General features: G+C 40.9%; 2 protein-coding genes across 7 annotated transcripts; one reads left to right on the forward strand and one right to left on the reverse strand.

The window, feature by feature from the left end:
• The first annotated feature begins 680 nt into the window (after positions 1-680).
• On the forward strand, positions 681-6320 carry LOC117553457. 3 transcript variants are annotated; one of them, XM_034227391.1, is made up of 8 exons: positions 681-863; positions 1293-1639; positions 3168-3494; positions 3600-3645; positions 4113-4204; positions 4811-4921; positions 5256-5528; positions 5840-6320. In XM_034227391.1, the coding sequence occupies exons 1-7, from the start codon at positions 846-848 to the stop codon at positions 5464-5466; spliced, it is 1152 nt and encodes a 383-aa protein (XP_034083282.1). In that variant the 5' UTR covers positions 681-845; the 3' UTR covers positions 5467-5528; positions 5840-6320. The 3 variants fall into 3 exon arrangements, with proteins under 3 accessions (XP_034083282.1, XP_034083284.1, XP_034083283.1); XM_034227393.1 differs by lacking the exon at positions 1293-1639 and having other exon boundaries at positions 822-863; positions 3231-3494; XM_034227392.1 differs by lacking the exons at positions 681-863; positions 1293-1639 and having other exon boundaries at positions 3110-3494.
• A 532-nt stretch (positions 6321-6852) lies between these two features.
• Positions 6853-14828, reverse strand: LOC117553447. 4 transcript variants are annotated; one of them, XM_034227373.1, is made up of 14 exons: positions 14744-14824; positions 12393-12606; positions 12222-12297; positions 11720-11860; positions 11520-11600; positions 10073-10143; positions 9628-9725; positions 9150-9347; positions 8817-8903; positions 8381-8640; positions 8023-8148; positions 7734-7874; positions 7412-7535; positions 6853-7206 (listed from the first exon to the last, which is right to left on the reverse strand). In XM_034227373.1, exons 4-14 carry the CDS (start codon positions 11807-11809, stop codon positions 6989-6991), a joined length of 1494 nt encoding a protein of 497 aa, XP_034083264.1. In that variant the 5' UTR covers positions 11810-11860; positions 12222-12297; positions 12393-12606; positions 14744-14824; the 3' UTR covers positions 6853-6988. The 4 variants fall into 4 exon arrangements, with proteins under 4 accessions (XP_034083264.1, XP_034083266.1, XP_034083263.1 ...); XM_034227375.1 differs by having other exon boundaries at positions 11737-11979; XM_034227372.1 differs by having other exon boundaries at positions 11720-11979.
• Between the last annotated feature and the right edge of the window lie 6660 nt (positions 14829-21488).

Below are 21488 nucleotides of genomic sequence, written 5' to 3' on the forward strand. Positions count from 1 at the left end.
TTGATTGCTATATTTTCAGTTAATATTGACCTTACTGAGCTTTAGCCATATCCGCTGCCTATCATAAAAAATGTTAAGTACAGTGAACCTTTCTAAAATATACAGTAGTAAAGAGACAAACCCACCAGCATTATAGTAGCCAAATTCTTGTTTGTGGGCTGTATATATAAAATTGACTTGAAAAAGTTGCTGATTTTAGAGTACTGGCACCTTTTTCATTCCAATTCAAGCACTGGATTTATGTTAGTAAATAATTGAAATGCTGAAGGACAGCCCACACCTGAACGACGTGCGTGTCCACCATAATGGATGAAGCCTTAATTCAGCACAATGACCCAGTTTAATACAGAACATAAGTATGGGCTCAGAACAGTCTCATAATACACACATGCACACAGAAGGATTCACACTTGTATTTCATGATCCGCAAAAGGATTCAAACTTGTATTTCCGGATCCACACTTGTGTTTTTCAATGCATACACAAATGTGTTCCGTTTCATATACATGGAAATAAAATCCAAACACAGAAAAAGGTTTTACATGTGTATTTTTGATCCACACATATTTATTTTCCGTTTAAAATCGCTGCACCTTCAAACACAAACAGCTTTCTGTGCACGGATCGCTTTGCATTCGTGTGTGGGTTTTTTGAGACTCCCCTGACGCTCACCCGATTCGTACTTGTAATTTCTCTCATCTATAGCCAATCAGATGTCTCCTCCAGTCTAAGCCAATCACATGAGCGCGCCCCCACGTGGGTAGGATTTCTTGCGTTCGTGACGTAGCTCTTCATTTACGCTTTTTGCGCAGTCCGGACTCCGGAGCTGACAGGTCAACTTCAACATGGCGTCTAGCACAAGTGTAAGTTATACGTGTCTCGGCGTGAATGATTAAATAAGTTTTAGGTATGAATTATTGTTATGTTAGTGATGTGTTAGCATGGAAGTAATATGGGTGGCATGTCATGCTAGCGTTTGCTGGCAAGTTAGCTATATTATGCTAATAGACTACCTAGGATTATAACCTTACATAGCTAACATTAGCCAAACATTTCTTTAACTTCTTTCATTCTGTTGCTTTGTTTTTTAGGGACAATTTAGACAGAATTAATCCAAAATGTGCTGCTCAAATTATTATTCAAAAATATATTCCATTGTGTTTAATGATGGGGTGGAATTGAACATTAAGAGATGATGTTAAATAGGATTAACCAGTGTTGGTAAACAAACGGTCGAACGTTGAGCACTGTTGGTCATATTTTATCTATCTTTTCTATTCTTTTCCCCCCAGGAATCAGTAAAGCGTGAAATCCTTCAGAGACTTCAAGATCGACTGACATACATCTTGGATAGGACACCTGTTGATCTCGAAGGGCTACAGTTTGCGTGCCGTCAGGCTTTTGTTATATTGAGTGCACTGGGTGACATTGTTGATTTAGGGAATAATATACAGTCTGCACTTGCAGACCTGAATAGCCTTATCCAACAAGAGAGAGATAATCAACAGATATTTGTGACCCTTGAGTTGCAAAAATGTTGTGGACGTGGGCGTCCACGATTGAATGTGTCAGTAGAGGCTCTGACACATCTGGTTGAACTGGGACTGCCATCGAGTTGCATCGCCAGACTCCTGGGTGTGTCTAGAGCAGGGGTGCCCACACTTTTTTGGCTGGTGAGCTACTTTTGAAATGACCAGCTCACCGAGGTCTACCAACCAAAAATAAAATCCCAAATTGCAAGGGTTGCTGAATAACACGTTTTATTTATACATGGGATAATAGGGCTGCAACAAACGACTAATTTGATAATCGATTAATCTATCGATTAATGAAACGATTAATCGACTATTCAGACTATTACTGTATGCCTTGCACAATTTCTCAAACCCTCTTGTTTAGCCATCAACTTTTAGATGTAGCTTGAGGTTGTTTTAGGCATGTGGAAACTAACAATGAAGACAATAAAGATGAATACTTGATTCAAAAATACATATATTATTAAATTAACAAATTGTGAACAAAACTAACATTGCTTTTTATTTAAATTAAATAAATAATATTTCACATCAAAATAAACAACAATGTTTTAACAAATCGTATTCAATAATGTGATGACAGAACTGTGAACAGAATAGCTGAAACTTTAACAAAATAAAGACTCAGTTTCCTCTAATCATTAACCCATGTTTGAATCATTGAGTTAACTCCGTGTGTTGCTGCTAGCATACATAACACCTGACGTGGAAACGTTACTCGTGGATGGGGCTACAGAGCTGCTAGAAAGACAGTCGAACCCGGTGCATTCCTCCGTCTGGATGTGGAGCATTTTTGATACATGTTTAGACACATTGCTCGTGTTACCGCCCTCACATGCTGAACTCTCTTGGCAAGGAGCATTGTCCACCTCAAGACGGGTAACATTTAACCACACCTTGGAGCGCTTCTCTCCGCCATCTCCTCCGTGTGTTGCTGCATGTAGCAGCCGCGTGTGTGTAAACTGCCCCGCCCCCTCGCGCACAGACGGGGGAGAGAGATCTCGTCTCGATTGGAAAGATCGAAAATACACCGACATTTGTTTGTCTTTTTGCATGTTAGAAACGAGTTGGCGACACTAAGATTGCGAGATAATATTTGTGTAGCAATAATACATGACCTTTCTCTTTCTCAACTCGCTACTCGGAGGGAAGTCGCAGTCATATGCCTTGTGAACACTCCGATAATGCCTCTCCACGTTACCTTTCTTTGGCAGAGCGACGCTTGCTTTACAAATGAGGCAAATAACCTTTGAATGTGACATCACAAACAAACATTCTTCCTCCCATTCTGGGTGGAAGTGGTTTGTCTTTAGCTTCTTGCTCGGTCCCGCACTCATTTTGTTGTTTGTCTCTTGTTTGTCTCTTTAACTTAATTTGAGTTTTCCCGGCACTTGACTGATTTTGTATCGCTTTGCATTCTGGGTTAACAGACTGGAAAGCGATAGGTCGCTTTTTCTGTCAATCAAGTAAACGCCTGAATTAAGTGGCAGGGAGGCCAAGGGAGGAGGGATCAAAACCTGTGTTGTCTATTTTAACGGAACAGGATTTTTTTTTTTATGAATGACTCGCGATCTACCAGCATTGCCCCCGCGGTCGACCGGTCGCCCGCGGTCGACGTACTGGGCACCTCTGGTCTAGAGCAACGCTATTTAGGCGGATGACCGAAAATGACATTTCTATATCTGCTTCATATAGTGGCTGCACTGATGACGAATTGGATTCATTGATCACCACAATAAAAAGTGCAATGCCAGATGCTGGCTACCGTGTAGTCCGAGGTGCTCTACTTGCGAAGGGACACAGAGTGCAATGGGAACGGGTGTATGCATCCATGCATCGTGTGGACAGTGTTGGTGTGCTCGCCAGGATGACCCGGATGGGATGTGTGGTGAGGAGAACATACACAGTTCCTTACCCTAAGTACATGGTGCACATTGACACCAACCACAAGCTCATCAGGTTTGTCTGCATGCTGTCTGTATGTAATCTGTTCATTTTATTATTTTTAATGTCTAGTTGTATATATCTTGTGTATGTAATCATATCATTGTCTATCATTGACAGGTACAACTTTGTTATCTTTGGGGGAATAGATGGCTATTCAAGGAAGGTAAGACTATTCTATTGTCAAGAACCAACAACTGCAAAATGTTGCCGAACATCATGTGATGGTTTTACTTTTCTAAGCTTCAGTTTATTTTCTGTACCAACAGGTGGTGATCTTTAGGTACACAATCGAACCTATAGTTAATTACATATCGCCTCTTACCAAACAGACGATATGGACTTCTAAAGTCACCTTATATTTTAAGTGATTCAGATCAAACAATATGCATTTACTTATTTACTTAATTTCAAAATAAATACTTTGAAGAACTTGTGAAATAATTAAAACACTTATACTAGTAACCGCACAATATATGTCAAGAAGCTTGCCTGAGCTATCATGTTATACATTGAATAATTCTGTTGTGCGTTGTTCTCTTAATGCTACACATTGTCATTTGACAGATGCTTCAAGTTAAACTGATTCATCAAGGTACTAATATGTTGTTTTATGTGTACTTGTATGTGTAGATTATGTACTTGAAGATAGCAGACAACAACCGGGCTGACACCCACTTGTGTTTCTTCAATGAAGCTGTGAACGAGCACGGGTTTCCTCTGAGGTATTCACATTATTTCATATGTAATCATTAGTGTAATTGCGGACCTTTCCATCAAATTTAGATGTTCCCCTCCAATGGCTGCATCAGTGACGACCACTTTACTTTTGATGGGACTCATTCATTGCAAATATTGTCGTGCTTTACTGTTAGTTCAAAGAGGCAATCTGAACATATAAGTTAAAACAATTGCCATTATAAACGGTACTTTTCTAGGTCACAAAAGTGCTGTCGGACACAGCCATATCAATTGTTAATTCTATGTGAGCCCCTCACATATGACAATATATAAGCGACATGTCAGATTTTTCTATCCCTCAGCTGAGATTCATGTACTGTACAGAAATATGAAAATATAATCTATTCACAAGCTGATGTGAACCATCCCTCATTCAGGTGTGGAAGATAACTCGAGGTTTAATAAAGTGAAAGAGAACTCTTAAGGGTTACAGTTAAGGACCTGTCCAGATATCTCAAATATGTATGTCCAGAGAGAGCCATTTGTGATCACATTATGGATGTAGATCATTATGGAATTGTACCCCTCGTTTTTTGGACCTTCAAATACGTAGATTTTAACTATGCATAATTATTTGATTTATTTTCCAGAGTGAGAGGAGATCATGGTGGAGAAAATGTGGGAGTAGCACAATTAATGTTCTCAGTTCGTGGAACTGACAGTAACAGCTTCATTGCAGGGAAAAGCGTACACAATCAACGGTGATTTAAACCTAATTTTGTAAGCTTATGAGCATATTTCTTCTTCTTAATATTCCCTTTAACAAACCTTCATAAGCACATGTTGAGACCATTCCTTCACAAAGAAGAAAATGACAATTTTCACAGAAATTTATCAGCCACGCAAACATTTGAAAACTCACTTAATGTTATGTTTGTACTCTCCTGTCAAGTCAGTTGATTTTTTTTAAATAAATGCAATTTTCAGTTAGAGACATTGCCATTGATTCAATGACTAGGAAACTTTAAATTGTTCATAGTGAACAGTTTGAATTTTCTTTTAAGTTTAACATTTTTTTGTGTTTTCTTCTCACAGAATTGAACGCCTCTGGCGTGATGTGTTCATGAGTGTTACGGTGTCTTTTACAACACCCTGCACTCTCTTGAGGAACAACACCTGCTTGACATCAGTAACGTCCTGCACATCTTCTGCTGCCACTACGTTTTCTTGCCACGCATCCAAGCCAACCTGGATGTGTTCAGTGAGGCCTGGGCCAACCATCCCATCAGGACAGAGCAAAATCTGACACCCAATCAGTTGTGGCAGGTGGGCCAGCACCTGAATCCTGTTGCAGATCCTGAGCCTGAGGTAAATTATGAATTTTCAAAACCATCACTATCTCTTGTTTATTATCAATCAATAAAAACCCAAACAGTATAATAAGTTATCTGATTCATAAACTAACTCCCGTTCTTGGATTAAAAGAACCTCTGCTGGGAGCAAGCAAGAACACTTTTCTATAATATTACCTTAACATTATTCCACAATCACTCCATTTTTTATTATTATAGAACAATTGCATACCCTCTTTATTTCGCCTGATCACATATTTTGTAATAAGAAGCAGTAATGGCACAGTGCTTGCTTTAATATTTGTACACTCACTTTGTCTTTTTTAGGGTTCACTCATACCAGAGATTCAATGGGAAGAGAGTGGATACACAAATGAGCATCATACCGGGGTCAATGTCCCTACGCTGAACTTCCCTCTCTCAGACCTTGAAATTATGCAACTGCAAGACAACATTGATCCATTGGAAGAATCTGAATGTTTCGGAGTGGACATATATCTCAATACTGTCCAATACATTGAGAATTTAATTGAGCACCGATAGTTGTTACATTTAACAACTATAGTATGATTTGTGTCATGATTTCAGTTATTTGGCAATGATGGAAAGTTAATCATTTTATATTTACATAGCTTATGCTTGATTAAGTTAATCTCAATTGCATGATTAGACATTTTTCTTTTGACTTATAAATTAATGGAAGTGTTTTTAGAGATGCATTTTCAGTCAGGATCAAAAACCGTTTCAGAGCAACAGAATTACATTCATTTTACACTCTGTACAAAATAAAAACATTGTAAAAGAACTATTCGGAGTGTAATGCTTTACTGTTCAAGGGATTGGGCATTGTTACGGCCCGTCCACACAGCGGCGTGCGTTGAAGCTTCCAACGCTTCTGCCCATTCACTTTGAATGGGGTGACGTCACTTTTAGCCGAACTGCATTTTGGAAAGCGACGTGGAGCGTTGCTGGCGTTGCTCGCTTCAAAAGTTGAGCAATGTTCAACTTTTGGCGACTCGGCAGAAGCGTCAGCCAATGAAATCCCATTTATGCAAATCTGCCATTACAAGCGCTAGCCAATCAAACCGTGTGTATGCTGGGAGAGACTACGCAGGTCATTTCCTCATATTCAAAAAAATGGAGGGAAAATTCATTATTTTATATCCAGTTTACTTCGTTTTAACATTGCTATTGCTTTGTATGTCGGGGGCGGGAGATTCATGTGATTGGTTGTTGGTCGCAAAAAATCCCCAAGCTTCAGACACGCCCAACTCCAAGCGTCAACGCACGCTGCTGTGTGGACGCTCCGTTAAAGTGTAACAATGATAATGGACAAACAGTCTTTTTCCAAATGTCCTTTATTTATAAAACACGGTAGGTGTACCAACTGTAACCCTGTATCTCACACAGTGTATTGAATAGAGAGGCAAACCCTTCTCCAGAAAAATACAAAACAAACTGAGAGTCAGTGTGTAGCTACACAAGCCCAAAGCCTGAACTGATGGAACTGAGGGCCATCATCAAGTCCTGGTGGAACTTCTCATAAGTTTGGTAGTGGCTTGGGAGCTTCAATTTTAGGAAGCAGGTGAGAGCCACTGGGTATTTTGAAGTAACAACCTCAACTTCAAGGTTTGTTGTGAGCAGCTCCCACCCGACCCAGAACTTCAAGAGGTCACGCAGCACCTTCGGAGATGCTATGGGAGAGAATTTGTTATGTATGCGATACCTCAAATTGCATTATATCAAAACTTAAATTTGAGCAGTAAAACTTGCAGGAATATCAACGGTTAACCCATGCATAGATTTGTATTTGTACACCGATGTGTGTATATTATTTTTCATCAGAACTGCCATCTCTTCAGCTGCACTACAGCTTTAGCAGTCATTAATTAGTGTTACCTTCCTCTATGAATTGCCTCAAAAATCCAGTGACGAGACCGACTTTCTCCAATGGAACGGCGTCGTCCTCGTCCTCATCGCTGTCACTTTTGGGCTGTGGCCAGTGGATGTTCTGGATCACAGTCTATAGGGGATCAAATACAAACGTGTTCTTTGCTAAGATTGAAGCTCATGTTATATGCTACAGAATTATCTTAACATTGTAAAGCATTGATTTAAGATCTACACACCAGTTTAAGAGCCCCACAAATGAAATTGCATGATAGTGTTTGCAAACAAATCCCATGAATAACATAAATCCAATAAAGAAAATGGTACTTACCTGTGAGTTCAGCTCATCATTTTTCTCTCTTGGAAATAATATGGGGTGGACATCTGGCCTATTTGAAACAAGCGGCCAGATTCCCGTTTCTTTAAGGCCTTTGCGAATCTGCTTGATAGGCTGCCTAACACGGTGAAGTACCTACAAGTAAAAGGAACAATCAAACTGAGGCACTAATGGAAAAACACCACAGTAGCAGATACAGGAGGACTTACAAAGCAAACCTACTAATTACCTAAACATTGTATTGTATTGTTTAAATAAAAATGGTACAATATAAAATGATTACTGCATGGGAAAGAAGTTCCTGGAACAGCCAGTCATGATTGGTGGAGGTTGGAACAGGGAGGTCCCAGGACAGGCAAAGATCAGTCACACTGGTGGTTTCTTGAGCAGTAAGTTGTGTATTCTTGAGCTAAAACAGGAGAAAAGAGGACATCATTTAAATGCATGCAAAAGTGGACAAAAAGCCTAAATCTGGAAAAATCAAAATGGGACACAAAAAAGCATTGGAAATCATTTCTAGCTAAACAGCCCAGCCTTGACGCATGAATGGAATATTTTTCATAATGCACAAGATGACAAGTGTATGTTAGCATTGTGGTGCAGTGGTGTATGACATGTCACTTTTTAACTAGGACACTCACAAAACCAATTGTTTCACGGTGGTCAAGATCAGGACAGTCCAGCAGGGTAAGCGCTGATGCTGCAGTATCCGTGCTCCCACCAGTCAACAGAGTCACTACAGGCACACTTAGTCCTGAGAAACCAAAACCACCATGCAGGAAGGAATGGCCTATCATCCGACCTGCCATCTCAAACAGGTTGCTTTCCCGAAGCACAGCAGCTGCGGAGGGAACCCGATGTTCCATTTCGCCTTCAAAAAGGCTTGTAAGAGCTACACAGCCTTAAGAAAAAAGGAGAAATAGTTTAGACACCATGTATTGCTATAACGTAATTTTTAGGTCAAGCTATATTGAGTGTTGGTTCAACTGTGAATATGCATGTTGTAATCTTTGTTGGTTTATTAAGATGTAGCTGCAAGTGGTTATTTCAATTGAAAGACAAATGGGGACATCCCACCTAAATTTATACTGAAGCCGGTCTTCAGTTTCTGCATGGCCATTGACAAAACGTGTCGGTTGACACCTTGGCCGACTGCTGCATCCCCTTGAAAAGACGACCTCATTTAGAAAAGTACAACCAACAAGATGATATTCAACATACACTTACCAAGAGACAACATGAATCATCCTTCAAGCTTTCAATACAATAAATGTAACTAGTTCTTTCTTCCCTGGTCTAAGGGACATGAACTTAATCCTCAACATGCAAGTAAAAACAAACAAAAAGGCAAAATTCGACCCAGATGACAACCTATAATGAAACATGAGAAGTTACACTATTTATTAATACCTCTCAGCCTGCACTTCAATGGAGCTGCCCAGTTAACATTGTTCATTTTAAAGAATGAAATCAATGAACTGTCTGTTTCTTCTTCTGCGTCAAACAAGTCGATTGACAGAAAGAGGCGTGGACATTCATAGTTACGTTCCAGCAGTTCCTCTCTGAACAACTGACATGCCTTCCGGGGGTCCACTTCATTGGCCCATGCTGAAATGTAATTTGAAGGGAAAAAAAGTGGTTGGTACAATAAACTTCATAATATGTCAGCTTCAATTGTAAAATAGTACTTCATTTATTGTCTCATTTAGTAAGCCCTGTATTTTAAAGCAATATATTAAAAGGTAGTAACTTGAAATCAATTATCCTTTCCATATTACTGGATCAAACATGTAACAACATTCATTTTGGTGATCATTGCTATTTAAGTGTTTGTGAGTAGTCACTGTTTCAAACTACACCACAGCAGTAATTGTTCTGAATAAATAACCTGCTGAAACTGTTGCTGGCAATCGTTGAACTGAAGGTCCTGGCATTTCCTCTGTCCTTGTCATACTGGCTGCATCGCTATGATGAGCAGGGTCCATTCTTGGAAAAGACAAAACAAAAAACACTCACAGGAATGGAAAATAGAGACTAGTGAGCGCCCTTCTTTTTTTACATATTTCTTCTTGCATATCAAACAAAGTAATTTAAATCAGATCCCTAATAAGTATTTCGGCTCTGTTAAGATTTCTACATTTCCTAAAAATGCATCACATGCTCTGATGCAGCTGCTATAGCTGTAACATTACAGCATTTTAAAACACAAAAAAGGAACAAGCACATTCACCAAACGATATCGTTATTAGGTTTGACACTTTGTATATGTTGTTCACCTCTCTCAAAACATGTCTATCTTCCATCTTTTGCTTGAACAAGTCAAAACGTCTTACCCTTCACCACATGTGCTTGCATGAAATGAGAGGACATCAATTGGGTAAGATTCAAGACATATAGGGCAAACCTGTAAAAAACATAAACAAATGTCAATACCTTTAAAACATATCACATTATTATAAGAGGTTTTATGTTTAATAATTCTCTCTCAGATAAGTGATACAGGAAACATAATTCTATGATAAAAAAATGAGTACATAGACAGTGTGCAAAAAGTCTGTTTGGTGAAATGTGTTATACCCTACCTATATACACACCTGCAATCAGTAGCGTGGCGTGGGGAAAAATGTAGGGGAAGCCCATTTTTTGGGTCGGGGGGTGGTCAATAACGTAACCAGATGAGTGATTACAGCGCCCGGTATCATTTTACACACATTTGTATCACACAGATGCAGGACTTGCACACGCCTGTTATCTAACCGACAGGTCCGCACGCACTCTCCAGCTGAAACTCTCTCCTTATTAATTTAAGCATTTTACTTATTAATGTATGCAGACAATCACACAATCTATGTGATTTTTGGATTTACCGTGCCTCTCAATTGCCCGTGACAGGTTGGCAAGGTCGATGAATCCTGAAGTTGCCCAAGGATTGTTCAGGGAGCACGAATCCTTGTCAAAAAGAAGACATGGCCAGCAAATTAGACGCTGAAGTTTAGCGCTTCCAGTTAGCCACTCCGTGCGGACATAATTGTCCTCATTGAACGTCCGATTCTCTCCCTTTTTCCTCTGCGTACACACAGCTCGAGTGCGGGCATTTGCCTGTCATCTGATTTAATTTGTAGTTGCTGCTGTAGCGGAAGTTTAGTAAAGTTATGTTTGATTAAGTACGCCAAATCTCCACCCTCCATAATGCTTCATTTGCTTGATAATTTCTAACGGCGGTGATGACAGTTACAGTATTAAAACTGATGTTGATGTGATTTGATTGGATGGCAGTGTCCAATCAAATCGCCAGCCGCCAGCCGCCTCTGAAGGGAAGCAAGAGGCGGCTAGCTTCCCTTGGCATGGCCCTGACCAATCACAGGTTGGCAGGGGCATCACGTGGGCCTCATCTGATTGGTCAATCCCTCCATTTTTTTTCACCAAGGGAAGCTAGATTCGGCTGGCCTCCTCTCGCAACAGTGAGTGCAATCTACTGTTTCACCATAACATCTAGAGGGGCGCTGTTTGTTTCACTCTTTGTAAAATACTCAATGAGAATGGGGGAGAGACGGGCCGGCAGCAACACACAGCAAAGGAGAATTATCGAAACAAAACAAAGTGTTTGTATTTATTTATTTAAATTATAACTACAATCCGAAAAAACAGGGGAAGCCTGGCTTCCCTTGGCCTCCGGGAGAAAACGCCACTGCCTGCAATCATGCTTTCATTATTTACTGAAAACAATAAGGCTTTTATACTAAATTGCAAAGTAACTTTAACAGGATCAGCATCAACTACCTCTGACAATTCTCCCATCCCTGTGTTAGGTGGATTTGGCTGCTCAATCACTTCATCAAGAGAAGTCCCAGATTCACTCTCCTAAAAAACAAAAAAGGTACAGAGAATTGGTTCTATAGACTTTGAAACAGTCATTTGAGCAAACTAAAACATTACATATTTATTTGCGGAATGAGAGAAACGTTTTAATAACAGCTTACAGTCAATATGTCATTACATTCCTCCACATGTAAAGGCAACAGCTGCAAAGGCATTTGACTGCCACATGTTATGCAGGTTGACTGTGGCATCTTTGCAAACTCTGCCGAGTCATAGGGTAGTGGTTCGGTAGAAAGTTGCTCCTGTAGTGGAATTACAAACACAATGTTTTTTCCGTTGTTGGACGCTGTTTTGAGGAGCCTTGTGGAGTACCCCTCGGAGTCAGTAGGAATTATGGACAGCTTTCGACGTCCACTACCACCTATTTTAAAATCAAAATAGGAACAACACAAGTGTGCTTTAAAACCACCTGACAGTACATACATTAATATTAGGGATATACGTTACACTTTGTCAGGCAAACTTTAGTACTGTTTTATACAACTTGAAGAAGTGATATGAATGGTAATTCAAAGTAGGGCAACAGAAAACACATATGTGGGGCTTCTGAGTGTGAAAAACACAACACAGCATTTTCACCAATGGAGATGAGAACAATATTACCTGCTGACTTGAAAAACATCCAGCCTCCTTTTAATGTTTTCAGTTTTGGAAATTCTTCCTCAACCGAAGCCATAGTCTTTAAAACAAAGTGAAATAACATACAATATTCAGCAAGTGATTCACATTTTAAATCATTGAGAAATCTTTAATACTGTCTGTTTATATGATTACCTCACTGTGCAATAAGTTGTCCGGTAGATTTAGCATCCTCTTTCCAAGGCCAGCATAGGCAAGTGGTAGCTCTTCCGAGCCCTTAGGTGTAAACTGACTGGGTCCCGAAAGGACATATATGTGAAAGTCCGTCCGTTTGACGATGCAAGGAGCCGGGGTGGGAAATCGTCTTTTGCCTCTTGGCTGATCAGTACTGAACATACTTGGGAATTGCCTGATGTGGGAATGACAAAAGGATCTGTGAGACTAGATATTGTTATATCATTTGCAAATCATTGGCTTGCGTTGATGGTTTTGTTAACATAGGTTGAACAAATTGTATGAATAAAAAGCGAAATCATAGTTAATATTCTGTCGATACAAAAACAATCTTGACACTTAGCTTTATCTTACCAAAATATTTGTTTTGAAAACATTAATATATTGTGTTTGGGACGTTTCAAAGCAAGGGGTTGTTAAAGGTTTTAAAAGCAGTAATGGAGGATACTAGGGGTGTAACGGTACACGTACCCGTACCGAAATTATTCGGTACGGGCCCTTCGGTTCGGTACAGGTGTGTACCGAAGTGTACCGAACGAATATAACGTTAAACGTAAAAAATTGAGAACGTGAACAACTTTTTGGAAGTAATCTCAGGTGCTGCGTCGCAGCATTCAGAGTAATTTGGTCACATTGGGTTCAACGCGTCATAGAGCGAGCAAGTCATTTCATTGGATGAGAGGCATACTATGAGAGCTGGTCAGAGGGATGCGTTCAAATGTAGTCAGTAATTTGAGGAACTGTCGAAAATTAATGGCGAACGCAGATAAAGTTGAGCTCGAAAATCCTCCAGCATCATTGAAGTCTCCGGTTTGGGAACATTTTGGTTTCGCAGTTACGTACAAGGATGAAGGACAAAGACAGGTGGACCGAACCAAAGCTGTTTGTCGGCATTGTTCAACTAAATTGGTTACGCGGCTGGCAATACATCAAACTTGCACACTCTTGAAAAGGCATCACCCGAACGTGAATATCACCGGTACCAAAAGAAAAAAGACTGAAGTGCAAATCCAACTCCCGCTAGCATTTAAGCCTCCACCACTCGCAAAAAGATCAGACCGAGCCAAAGCTATTACAAACGCCAAATATCCTTATGTTGCCATGTTAGCAAAGCGCTACCTGGCTGTATCTGCTACCTCTGTCCCTAGCGAGAGGGTGTTCTCCACAGCAGGAGACATTGTTAGTGCCAGCAGATCTGCCCTTTCGGCAACCAATGTGGACAAGTTAATTTTTCTTTAAAAAAACATGAAAATACAATGACAAGCAAGTCATAATGTCAAACTGGCTGCTTAGGTACTAGTACAGTACAGTTCAAATACAGATTATTTCAGTTCATCGAAAAGCTGCACCTTAATGTTTATTTTATTATATTTTGTATTTATTTGAGTGAATATTCACAGTTTAATAATAATTAAAAACCCAAAACTAATAGTTTATGTTTTGTGAGTACTAGTAGCCTACAGTAAAGTTCAAATACAGATTATTTCAGTTCATCGAAATGCTGCACCTTAATGTTTATTTTATTATATTTTGTATTTATTTGAGTGAATACATTATTCACAGTTTAATAATAATAAAACAAATATATATATATATGTTTTGTTCTGTGAAAAAAAATTCTGCTGTACCGAAAACGTACCGAACCGAACCGTGACCAAAAAACCGAGGTACGTACCGAACCGAAATGTTTGTGAACCGTTACACCCCTAGAGGATACATACTATGGACAAATGTTTTAAAACATTAACTCAACATTACATTAGAGTAATGCGAGGGGTGAGATCAAATATCAGATGTTTACACATCTACGGAATTAAGCCACAGTTTGATCTTGAACTGTCAAATGTAAAAAAAAGTCTATTAAATCACCTTATCATCGCCTGCCTCACCCTGACATCATTGTGGGATTGGACGCTGTCTACCGCCCTGACTGCTACGCTGACCGGTGCACTCTCTGCTATGCTCACTTCTGGTGGAGTTGGAGTCGCAGACAACTCCCTGGCTATTAATTGAACTAAAGCCCGTGCTGCTACCTCGACCCGAGGCGTTACACCCTGTCGAACAGTCAATTAATTTTCTCTCACATTCACTTCACTGCAACATTTTACTTGGTAGCAGAAGCACATAATAAGAATGGGGGATCGTTAGACCGTTAGACAGACAACGCTAGTTAATGTTAGCTTATGGAGCTCAGCTACTACAACACAGCTAACCAAAACAGTTCTATATAATTCTCGAATTAAACAACTAACAACTAAGCAAAACCAATCCTTCATAATTTAGGAGTATTTCATAATTTAAACATAATTTACACTTGGAGCGGGAGGCGCGCGACCACCAGACGCCATTTTAAAGATGACCTCTGACCTATGCCTCTGACCTGTCAGCTCCGGAGTCCGGACTGCGCAAAATGCGTAAATGAAGTGCTACGTCACGAACGCAAGAAATCCTACCCATGTGGGGGCGCGCTCATGTGATTGGCTTAGACTGGAGGAGACATCTGATTGGCTATAGATGAGAGAAATTACAAGTACGAATCGGGTGAGCGTCAGGGGAGTCTCAAAAAACCCACACACGAATGCAAAGCGATCCGTGCACAGAAAGCTGTTTGTGTTTGAAGGTGCAGCGGTTTTAAACGGAAAACTAATATGTGTGGATCAAAAATACACATGTAAAACTTTTTTCTGTGTTTGGATTTTATTTACATGTATATGAAACGGAATACATTTGTGTATGCATTGAAAAACACAAGTGTGGATCCGGAAATACCAGTGTGAATCCTTTTGCGGATCATGAAATACAAGTGTGAATCCTTCTGTGTGCATGTGTGTATTATGAGACTGTTCTGAGCCCATACAGAACAGTCTCATAATAAACACATGCGCACAGAAGGATTCACACTTGTATTTCATGATCCGCAAAAGGATTCACACTTGTATTTCCGGATCCACACTTGTGTTTTTCAATGCACACACAAATGTATTCCGTTTCATATACATGTAAATAAAATCCAAATACAGAAAAAGGTTTTACATATGTATTTTTGATCCTCACATATTTGTTTTCCGTTTAAAACCTCTGCACCTGCAAACACAAACAGCTTTCTGTGCACGGATCGCTGTGCATTCGTGTGTGGGTTTTTTGAGACTCCCCTGACGGTCAGCCGATTCGTACTTGTAATTATTTCTATCTATAGCCAATCAGATGTCTCCTCAATTCTAAGCCAATCACATGAGCGTGCCCCCACGAGGGTAGATTTATTGCGTTCATGACGTAGCGCTTCATGTACGCATTTTGCGCAGTCCGGAGCTGACAGGTCTGCCTGCAGGCGCTAATCTCAGGACACCCTCCACTCTCAGTACAGCGCCACTTTCCGAACAGGAAATGCACGCAAATACAAGCCTTTATATTATTAAGGTACAGCGCCACTTTCCAAACCATTGATGAATGCTTGTATACACAAAAACGGCAGGCAAAACCGTTTTAAATGTGTGTTTCCTGTGTGGCGAATACAGCTGCTTTATTTATGTCTGTATGAAGTTGTTGTGAGTGTGGAGGGAGCAGCTACAGGTTAGCTTAGCCTAATCGATCAGTGCACTACGAAGCCAGTGCTAGACAGTGACCTGTTAACACGGGGGAGCCCCGCCGGTCATTATCGGCCGATATTCACTCTTAATAGTTTGATCGGTGCTCTCTATAAAGGCCGATCAGGAGAGCTGGATCTGATCGATATGGACATAAACGCGAGTGAAGTATAACCAGACGCGAGAGAGAGATCAGATCAGCTGCTGAGTCTGATGGAGACAAGCTGCTCTGCATGATCACCTGATGCTCCGCCCTCTGTTTAGCGAGCTGACCGGCCTGCGCAAAATGCGTATATGAAGTAATCTTACGCTCGTGGGGGCGCGCTCATGTGATTGGCTTAGAATGAAGGAGACATCTGATTGGCTATAGATAGAAAAAATTACAAGTACGAATCGGCTGACCGTCAGGGGAGTCTCAAAAAACCCACACACGAATGCAAAGCGATCCGTGCACAGAAAGCTGTTTGTGTTTGCAGGTTCAGGGGATTTAAACGGGAAACTAATAAGTGAGGATCAAAAATACATATGTAAAACTTTTTTCTGTATTTGGATTTTATTTACATGTATATGAAACGGAATACATTTGTGTGTGCATTGAAAAACACAAGTATGGATCCGGAAATACAAGTTTGAATCCTTCTGTGTGCATGTGTGTATTATGAGACTGTTCTGAGCCCATAGTTCTGAGCCCATAAAACACTGACAAAGAAAACAACCGTTATGAACTGCAGAGGAGGAGCAAAGAAAGCAACTTTTATTTGTGTGTTTGTGTGTACACAACACTGACTGAATAGGACGAAGTTCACGATAGCTAATTTGCTAAGAAAGTTACGAGAGAAGTCTTTTAACTTTATTCCTCTTTCAATTATATTTTCACATCAGTGCAACAGCCCTCTATTCAAACTGGGAGACACGACCTTCAGGTGTGTGCACTTATTTGTGTGTGTGTGTGCGCGTGTGTTTGTGTCTTGTCCCACCTGTCAATAATTCTGTGCCCTACATTCCTCTCCATTAGTTTAACTGGTGATTTAGGCCCAATCCCAAATCACTCCCTCGACCCTACCCCTCCGTGACGGATGCCCCTTTCCAGGGGCGTCGCCTGGACCTGGAAACATTCGGGGCTTAGCCCACAGTGGCGGCGCTACAGTCAAATGTTCTACTGCAAGACTCCCCACACGCACATACACAATTGCGCCATCTGGTGTCACAAACGTGTGCCTGCATTAGCTTTGTTACGGCAATGGATTGTGGGAGATTCTCATAGCACGTGAGGATCTCTTGAGGGTAAGGTGCCTGTATTATCTCGGTGGACAAAATGTATGTTTTTATTTTATAAGGACAATAACGTACTGTTGTGTTTGTTTAGTTTAATGTTAATTGTTTAATGCTCACAGTCACAGCAACATGTTTTTTGTGTGATTGGCTATTTGTTTTATATGATTTATCAACGTGATCATCAAGAGTTAATCTGAGCACCAGAACCCAGCTCACGAGTCCTTTTATGCTGTCCATTTAAATGCAGGTATGCGAGTTTTATACACCAGTTTATTTATGTTTAATGTTTCACATTGCTCCACATGATGCCTTGACTACAAAGTATTCCATGTTTCTACGCTTCTTCCTCTGTGTCACAGTTTCGGCAATATCAAGATCATTGCCCAGGGCCTTGGTCTTGTCATAGACCTCATGTGCTTTCTCGTTACTTTGGTAACTTTTCAGTGTGTTCTCAACTGCTGTTTTGTAATCTACTGCCTGCACCAAGTCAATTGTTTCTTTCTGCAGGTATTTGTGCAGGCCCTGAGTGGTTGAGAGCAGTGTCTGGAACATGACAGCATGTAGATGGTACTGAATTTTCAAAGCTTGCTTTCCAGTCCCTTTGCTTGAGGGGCTGAAAGGCTCCCTAAAGTCTTGATCAAAGCAGGGAGGTTTTTGACATGCCCAGCGAACAAGTTGTTTGTCCCCTACCTCTAGCTGTTTCTGAAATGTTTGCAATCTCTGATGGTGGACAAGAGATGTGGAGAAGAAAGAGTAGAGACACTCCAGGAGATCAACGCAGGTATGTGAGTTTTGTACACCAGTTTGTATAAGTTTAATGTTTCACATTGCTTGTGAAAAATATACTACAGCTATACGATCACTGATGTTTTGTTGTTGACTGGACACTTATTTAGTAAAAGAGATAGCATGTGAGGATCTCTTAAGCAATGCAGCTCACGTGTCCTTTGTATATGCTGTCCATTGAAATGCAGGAAAGTAATCACCAGCTCTGAGTGATCTGTTGACGAGGGGACACTACACCGGAGTTACATAAGCAGAGATAAAGTGCTATTTTGGGGGGAACTCACCTCCTCTGGGGTCCCCCAGGAAGACTTTTTTTAAATACTGAAGTTAAAAGCATCAATCTTGTGCACTTTGAGAGCAACATTAAGAGATATGGATACATCTCTCAACACCCATATGTCAAAAAGAAATCAAAGAATCAGAAACGGGTTTATTATTTAAAAACACTTCATTTTCCAATTAAATCATAAACTATGTCAAATTATTAGAAGTTGTTAGTAATCAGATTAAACAGAAAAAAGGGATGGAAGGAGGAAATAATAATCCCTCATCACTTGCTGTTTGCGGTTGAAATGATCTCTTTTGCTGGCCAAACATGCTGGATGGAAAGCAGTGATGTCTCACTTGCCTTGGCCCTGTATCTGCAGTCCCTAAATCAGTCATGTTACTCATTGACTCTTGTCTGTTCTGGTGTTCCTGTTCATTGTTGTCTCCATTGTCGTTCTTGTCTGTTGTATCTCCTTCTTGTGTGTCCCTTTCTCCTGTTCTCCTTTCTTCATCCTCTACTCTGTTTGGCTCATCTGTGATGACTGTGTAGGTAAACACAAACAAGTATGTATCAGTTTCCAGCTCTGTCAAATAAATGAATTTCAAGATACACACTTCATTAAAATGAGTGTCACCACACTGTCACAAAATGTAATACTAACCAATTGAAAATAGTTAAATTTACATCTCTTGTAGATGTAAATTTACTCTACACTGTTAGAGTAGTTATCTGCCAATAGGACAGAATCATTCCTATACAAATGCAGTTTGAGTAATTCACTTAATATATTTATTAACTACTACTTATCCACTACCCGACTGGTGCTGCCGCTGCTGCGTCATGATGTCACCGTTTACATCGCTGATTTGCTCCCCAACGGCATTACGGCGCTCACAACAACAACAACAACAACTGCGTCGGGTCGATGATCGTGTTACTTTTAATCACACGAAGCCAGAATATATTGAATAACGACTTCTCCAACCTTATACTTTGCTCCAGAGTGCCGTGGTTCATTGTTTATTAATGTGTTTCTGCAGCATTTACCGACCGCAGCAGTGTTGGCTGCTCTTCCACGGGAGTTTATTCTCCTCCGTTAGCTCCCGGTTAGCTCACACTGCAGCGGCCGCTCTAAAGTATTCACTGTCCGACTCACACAAGCAGCTGATACATATCCCCAGTTCCCCTTAGCCTAAGTGAATGTGTGTCAGTCTGAATTGACGCTGTTTGGTATCACAACACTGTTATGAAAGTTTCTCTGGTATAAAATGGGTGATGTTAGCATAGCAACCGAAGCTAAACTGACTACTTGCTATTGCTATCCTATTGTGGCATAAACCGTTTTCTACAGGCACATTTACCGGCGTATTTTTATTATGATTCTACTTGTGATAGTCGGACACGACAACCTGTGCAGCCCATGTATTGATTCCATCCGATAACTGCTATAATACAAAACAACACGTCTGCCTCTCTCCACAATGATCAATAACAGTGAACGGATGGTCAAAGTAAGGTACAAATAAACAGAATCACACGAAGCCTGGTTAGTGTTGCCTGACTTTATAAAGTGTGTTTATAAGCACTACTGCTTGTAGGCAGGCATGACAGTCGACCCATGTTATGGGGAGGTGGGTTTAGTTTCCTGCACGCCTCCACGTAAGAGAGACGTAAGCGACGCCACCTCTTAGCTCCGATGCTCTTGCCTCAGTCTAGACCGACAATTTTTTGGAGCTGGAAGTGAACCGGATTCCGGAGCTAAGAGCCGGCGCCGCTGCGGTGTGAACAGGAAAAACCGGCGCTTTTCAGGCTCCAGCTCCGAGCCGGAGCTGAAAAAGCGCTGGTGTGATAGGGGCATCAGAGGGCTTGATAGCCCACTCCCCCTCCACACTCGTTGCATTGGAACAATATGGCGGACCCTCCACGTGAACGCGCAAACGGAGGGGTAGGGTGTAGGGGGCGGTTTGGGAATGGGCCTAAGACCCATTTACACAGGAACGTTTGTGTTTAAGCACTGTATGCGTTTTCAAAAAAGTCTTCCGTTCACACGCATTCGGCTCATTTAACATGTCCGTTCACACGAGACCGCTCAACCCGCGGGAAACGCTGTAGAACATGCCGGGCCTGTAAGTGGCGCTGCTGCCGCCACAAAACACACCAAAAGCAGCGAAGAAGACCCCGGAGCATGGTTGCCATGGTTGCCCTTCTGTTTATTCTCCGCAGTGGACAGCGTTAGCTCCTGCTGTAATTCTCTCCGGTTAGTCCACCAGCAGATCAAAACACCGGTCGCCGGTCAACATGTCCGTTAATGTTTAAATCTTCCGGACAAAATTAGAAAAGTGCCGGTCAGAGGTTTTCTTTGTTATTTATAGAGCTTTAAAACAAATTGATAACGACTCTATATAAGAATATAAGAATAATAAACGGAGCCTCTCTTTTCCTCCCCCTCTTCTGACAGCCCAGCAGCTGATCTCTGAGCAGGAGAGGTAGGGAGAGGGAGGCGGGGCTATTTCATCGTTATCAGAAAATGATCGTATAGAGGCGTACAGACGGAGCCGTTTGACCCCCAGAGCGTTCCGTTTGCAGATCTATCCACCTTGGGACCTGTTATCGTTTGTGGGGTCCGTTTCTATCGTTTTGTTATGGCCTCGAGTAAACGAAAGGGCTATACGCAAGAGAAACTATGCAGATACAACCCGTATATCGTCCTCGTGTAAAGGGGGTCTAAATGGATGAAGGTTTACTCTTAAGTGGGTCGATGTTATTGTTAGAAGCAGCAGTGACTGAAATTCTTTATTTTATTTGTTGTTTTTTCGAAACACTTGTTGTAGCGTTTGACATATTTCTGGGGTTTACCCCTTTGTTTTTTTAGCCTACTTGTTTTATTTATATGTTCATATATGCACCGTGGGTTTGCTGTTGTAATGCTGTAAGTGTTCCTGTCGATGGGACAAATAAAGGATTTCTGATTTCTGATATACTTTGTTGAATTTGGGCTACCAATTAAACTGATTCCAGGTTGATCTATATAGTCCATTAAAGTGATCAGATATAAGATTCTCAGAGAGCTCTCTCTGTGTGTGTGTGTGTGTGTGTGTACCTGTAGGGTGCTACAGGTACACACACACACACACACACACACAC

This window comes from Gymnodraco acuticeps, unplaced genomic scaffold (assembly GCF_902827175.1).
Source record: "Gymnodraco acuticeps unplaced genomic scaffold, fGymAcu1.1, whole genome shotgun sequence".
Classification (NCBI taxonomy): domain Eukaryota; kingdom Metazoa; phylum Chordata; class Actinopteri; order Perciformes; family Bathydraconidae; genus Gymnodraco; species Gymnodraco acuticeps.

Bases quoted from the DNA above. Each gene is read 5' to 3' on its own strand.
- LOC117553457 (XM_034227391.1), top strand. The intron at 1,640-3,167 runs GTCTAGAGCAGG...TGGGCACCTCTG, and splicing joins ATCGCCAGACTCCTGGGTGT to GTCTAGAGCAACGCTATTTA. The intron at 3,495-3,599 runs GTTTGTCTGCAT...TATCATTGACAG, and splicing joins ACCAACCACAAGCTCATCAG to GTACAACTTTGTTATCTTTG.
- LOC117553447 (XM_034227372.1), bottom strand. From the start codon at position 12,593: ATGTTCAGTACTGATCAGCCAAGAGGCAAAAGACGATTTCCCACCCCG. The intron at 12,298-12,392 runs GTAATCATATAA...TTTGTTTTAAAG, and splicing joins ACAACTTATTGCACAGTGAG to ACTATGGCTTCGGTTGAGGA. The intron at 11,601-11,719 runs GTAAGCTGTTAT...TTTGTTTTTTAG, and splicing joins AATGTAATGACATATTGACT to GAGAGTGAATCTGGGACTTC.